The following is a 5,517-nucleotide window of genomic DNA, read 5'->3' as shown; positions in this document are numbered from 1 at the left end:
CGTGGGTTGGTGTTCTTCCCCCACCCCTTACCCACCCCACCCCTCCCTTGCTCGAGACCTTCCCCCGTGGTCCTTCCGGCTGACTATATGGCTTTCTGTCGTTTGGCTTGACTAACATTTTTCTTTTTAAAGCATGTGACATCTATAGCTAGTCCAAATAAAATGTTGTTTTCGATTCCCTTTAGGTTTCAATTTCTTATTACTGAGCAGTTTCATGCAGTTGATGCGATGATGTCTCTGTTATGAAAATCGCTCTTATAATACAATCGCTATCATGTGGTCGCTGTTGTGATAGTCGCTGTTTTAAAAGAGTCGCCGTTGTGAAGTCGCTCTATTGACAGTCGCTGTTATTACAGTCGCTATTCGGAACCCGAGCCGTCTAAACTATTGTACACCTGAAGAGCTTTTCCTGTTAATTTTGGAGTTAGTATTGTAAGCCAGTCATCTTTGGGTCACACCTGTTTGAGAGCTATAGCTTCAAAGGTCTTGAAGTAGCAGTCTACATCCTCTGGTGAAAATGCAAGGATTAAAGAAGACAAATTACCTACATTCAGTCGTACTCCTTTCACCTGAATGTCTAATTCTCTTTCTTTGTTTTTCTCTTGTATTGTGATTTCCTTAGTTTTGAGGTCTTTTTCCATTTCCAATCTCTCTCTTTCCAATGCTAATTTCTCTCTCTCCAATTCTCTTTCCTTTTCTAATCTCTCTCTTTCCAATTCTAATTTCAATTCTCTTTCCTTTTCTAATCTCTCTCTTTCCAATTCTGATTTTAATTCTCTTTCCTTTTCTAATCTCTCTCTTTCCAATTCTGATTTTAATTCTCTTTCCTTTTCTAATCTTTCTCTTTCCAATGCTAATTTCTCTCTCTCTAATTCTCTTTCCTTTTCTAATTTTGAATGTTCTAATTGAAACTGATATTCTAGTCTTAACTGTTCCAGTTGCATATTGTCTGCTGGTTGGGATGTCGGGGATTGTCTGGTAGAAGATTGTCCAGGGTTAAAAGATTTGGCCGTTGCTCCATTCTGGTCTTTTGGGAATGTCAATTCGGGAGTAGTCTGTGTGTCTATGGTTCCTGTCTCTATTATTCCTAATTGAACCAGCTGTACTACTACTATTTTCTTTATTACTCTTTTGGGCTTTGAGGACCGAATGTCTATGTTATAGTATCTTGCTATGTCCTTCCAATCATCTTTTGTAACTTGTCCCTGTAAGGTTACATACGAGGGATTGGCCACAAAATCTTCCAATTTGAACATTTTACTGAGACTTGAGGACTAGTCGTAACTAGTTGTTGATAGACTAAGACGTGTGACTTGAGGACTAGTCGTAACTAGTTGTTGATAGACTAAGACGTGTGACTTGAGGACTAGTCGTAACTAGTTGTTGATAGACTAAGACGTGTGACTTGAGGACTAGTCGTAACTAGTTGTTGATAGACTAAGACGTGTGACTTGAGGACTAGTCGTAACTAGTTGTTGATAGACTAAGACGTGTGACTTGAGGACTAGTCGTAACTAGTTGTTGATAGACTAAGACGTGTGGGTTTAAACAAGAATAGCCCTTCGATAACGTAAACAGGCCCTCTGATTCCGGTTACCGTTATACCCATCAATCTAGCCTATGATTTTGTTCGTGTGAAAAGATGCTCGTCTATATAGAAATTGATTTGATAGCGAGCGATACTTGATATAGAGACTTGAATGGATACTGGGATATTTGGATGGAGTATTCGATTGAGACAGGCATCTAACTAGAGATACTTGAACGAAATGAAATGAGACTTGGGTAAGGATGAATACTCCGATAATTGAGCGAGAGTTGATACTTACGATACACGAACAAAATGAGTCTGGAGGAGTGGAAAGAAACACTATCAAATCCTAACCACTGATAGAATCCATTAGTGTGGGCTAAACACTTAAATGGGAATGAATTCTATAGAGCTGCTGGTCCCGCTTGTTAATTATAAGTAATTTTGCGGTGTGTACCAAACGGGTCGTTTATTTCCGTAAGGACTTTAAACGACACTCACAAAATTAAACATTGTTGGTCAATTTTCGACACTTAGAATTATGATTGCATTTAATATCTAGAATTATGATTATATTCAATACTGAAAATAAATGTTAAGGTACTGTCCTGAAATAAGATGATTAATGAAAAGGAGAGGGGGGATATGTAGTAGATTTGAGAATGGGTAAGACTGAAACCTGGCACGTCGAGTCGTCGGTTGTCCAAGCAATGATTTTTCTTCAATCCAGAGGGGGCGAAGCTGGCAGCTAGCTAGAAGTGAGTCTGTCGAGTGTAGGGAATGCCTAGCTTTATATAGGGGAACCAGGCTGACGTCTGGGCCTGTGATTGGCTGAGGATAGTTATCCAGACAACCGAAGTGGGGGGTGGAGGAGGTGGCCGACTCCTTGTTTCTTCGGAGTAGGATGGCAGTGTAGTAGGAAGGGTGTCATTTAGGTAAATAGGTGCTTTGACACCCGGATGGGGTACCGTGTCACCTGGCTAGGGGTAATATCGTGACAATTATTTTTGCACTTACTGAGGGAGCACTTCAACCTTGCAGAGGCGGACTGGACCAAGTTCCAGACCTACCTGGTCGACAGGCACTGCGGCGCCAACCTCAACTGGACGGTGGAGGACCTCAACGATCAGTTCACCCACATGGTGCTCGCGGCAGCCCGGCATGCCATTCCGCTGAGCAGCACGAGTACAGGTAGACGTGTCCACCCCTGGTGAAAAAGCAGAGGGCTTCCTTCGCCACTTCTCCGAAGCGAGCTCTACTTCCAACCTCCCAGAGGCCCAACGTCACTTCCGTCAGGAGCAAGAGACCAATATGGACCTCTCCCCCCCTACGGGGGAGGACACTCTTCTCACCCTCCGTGAACTCCGCTGCGCACTAAGAGCAGTTCGATCCACGAAGAAGTCTCGTGGTGCTGACAAAATCACCTACCCACTCCTGCGCCACCTCCCCCCTCTACTACAAGAGACCCTCCTTTCCATCTTCAACAAGTGTTGGAAGGAGGGAACTGTACCAGAGGCATGGAAACACGCCATAGTGATTCCTATCTCCAAGAGTGGTAAACCCCGGAACAAGATAGCCAACCACAGGCCTGTTTCGCTCACCTCCCACGTAGGGAAAATCTACGAGAGGATGGTACTCAACCGACTGTCGCATTTCGTGGAATCAAGAGGAGCCCTTCCAACACTCCAGGCAGGCTTTAGGAAGAGATGAAGCGTCACGGACCACATCGTGAGGCTGTCTGAACATATCCGAAGGGCCCAGCGACAGAGGAGGATCTTGCACACCTGCTTCCTGGACATCGCCAAAGCATTCGACACGGTCTGGCACGCCAAGCTCCTTCACAAACTAAAATCCTTGGGAGTCTCCCCAGCTATCTACGCTTTCACCCGATCGTTCCTCTCCAATCGCTCCATCTCGGTGAGATGGAAGGGAACCCTCAGCCAACAGGCCCCCGTCGACATGGGAGTCCCCCAAGGCTCTGTCGTGGTCCCCCTACTCTTCACACTACTGCTGGCGGATGTCGGAAAAGGCGTGCGCAGCGACAGGGTCGTCACTGCCTATGCCGACGATGTAGCACTATGGCGCAAGTCTAGGCACAGGCGTCCCAAGCGGGACTCTGCACAACACAAAGCGGAACTTCGGGTATTCCAAAGTCAAATAGAGCTGGTGGTGGCACAACTCACGAGCCTGGGATTCTCACTCTCCTCGACCAAAACGGTGTACATACCTGTACATCAAGTTGGCTACAATAGGGGAGAGTATCCCAACTGGAACCACATCACAGCCTGTGGCTCACCTGTGAAGCCCACGGCCTCAGCTCGATACCTGGGAGTCATTTTCCAGAGAGACGGAAGGTGGACCAAGCACATCCAACAGGTCTCCCGAAACGCTAGACGAGCACTCAACCTGGTTCGGGCTATCCGACACGAGTCCTGGAGTAAGCACCGTGCCAACCTTATTCCCATAGTTCAGAGTCTTGTGCGCTCTCGGCTCCTCTTTGGTGCCCCTGCCCTCCACGACCTACCGCCAGAGACCCTACGCAACATGACCCGGATCGAGTGCCAAGCACTCCGCCTAGCGCTCGGTCTACCGACATCAGTCCCGCAGGAGCAGGTATACAGCGAAGCTGGGATCCTTCCTCTCCGACATCGTCTCAAGCGGGACGCCTGCAGATACCTTTTTGGCTCCGCGAGGGTCCCAAACTCTACGGATGCGGAACTGACAGAAGGCTGGGTCGAAAACCAGACTACAGCTCTTATTCAAGGCCTGCCCAGCTCAATAAAGGACATCTGTCTCGCAGCCGGACTTCGACCAGACGACCGAAGGCTTGTATCCCAGCATCAATTCGACCCTGTTCCTCCCTGGGACCTGGACCTTCCCGACGTCACACCTGGCATCCCCGGACTAAACCGCGACGACAGCCCCCACCTGCTGTTAATGCGGACCCGAGAGTTACTGGCAAGAAAATATGCAGAAGACTTCCTCATCTACACAGATGGCTCCGTCCGTGAGGACGGCCGCACTGGAGCGGGAGTCTTCCTACAGACGACAAACGAATCCTTCTCGGTGAAGCTTCCCCCCACCACCATCCAAACGGCCGAGCTCGTCGCCATCCGAGAAGCAGTCATCAACCTACCCCAACCTCCACCACGAGTCACCATCCTCTCTGACTCCCGAACAAGCCTGAATATCCTGCAGGGAGCATACTACGAGTCGAGGCCCGAACTCCTCGACGACATACTACGCCTTTCGACTGAGGCCACAAATCTAGGCGTCCACCTCCGTTTCCAGTGGGTCCCATCCCACGTGGGACTACAAGGAAATGAAATGGCGGATAGCGCCGCCAAACGAGGCGCTCTACTGCCAGAGGAAAACCGGGTCGTGCTTCAGCTCACGACCTGCGACGTTTTCCGCAGGATAGAACAAGCTTCCTGGGACATCTGGGAGTCGGACTACGCCGCCACCGCAGCCTCCCGGGGATGGCCCACTACTCGCCCTATGACCAAGGCCTCGGCCTCTTGCTCACTACCTCCTCACATATCTTCTGCTATTTCCAGGATCCGGGTCAACCACTGGTGGACCAAATTCCTACAACCTACCTGCACCTGCGGCACCGAACCGGTGTCCTTCCAGCACTGCCTCTTCTTCTGCCCCACGCTGAAGGACCACATCCTCCCTCTACGAGACCTTCACGGCGACCCTTCTACAGCCCTGGACCGCCTCCGGGCCAACACCACCACGGATTCAGGCCACACCCATATCGTCCTGGCAGCCCAGCTAACGTGCTCCTCCCCAGTAGGAGCCCTCCTCTAAAAAGAAAGGATAATCTTAAACACTCCATCACATCTACACATAAACCGTTCCCTCTGGCACATGCTCCTGTAAGGAGCACCCCCCCCCCCCGAACTCACAACACCACCGCAAGTTAAAAAACAGTCCCTAAATCGAATACCTCCGCTGGGACGCAAACAAAACAAAACAAAAAA

The 5,517-nt window shown here is 49.1% G+C and overlaps 1 protein-coding gene across 1 annotated transcript; it reads left to right on the top strand.

The window, feature by feature from the left end:
* Positions 1–3,490: 3,490 nt before the first annotated feature.
* LOC143019969 (uncharacterized) lies at positions 3,491–5,344 on the top strand. Its single transcript, XM_076176030.1, has one exon. The coding sequence runs from the start codon at positions 3,491–3,493 to the stop codon at positions 5,342–5,344; it is 1,854 nt and encodes a 617-aa protein (XP_076032145.1).
* Positions 5,345–5,517: the final 173 nt, after the last annotated feature.

Source organism: Oratosquilla oratoria, chromosome 3 (assembly GCF_046742065.1).
Source record: "Oratosquilla oratoria isolate Oo_2021 chromosome 3, ASM4674206v1, whole genome shotgun sequence".
Classification (NCBI taxonomy): domain Eukaryota; kingdom Metazoa; phylum Arthropoda; class Malacostraca; order Stomatopoda; family Squillidae; genus Oratosquilla; species Oratosquilla oratoria.
Note: the sequence above shows the minus strand (reverse complement) of the source record. Positions and strands in the feature narration are given on the sequence as shown.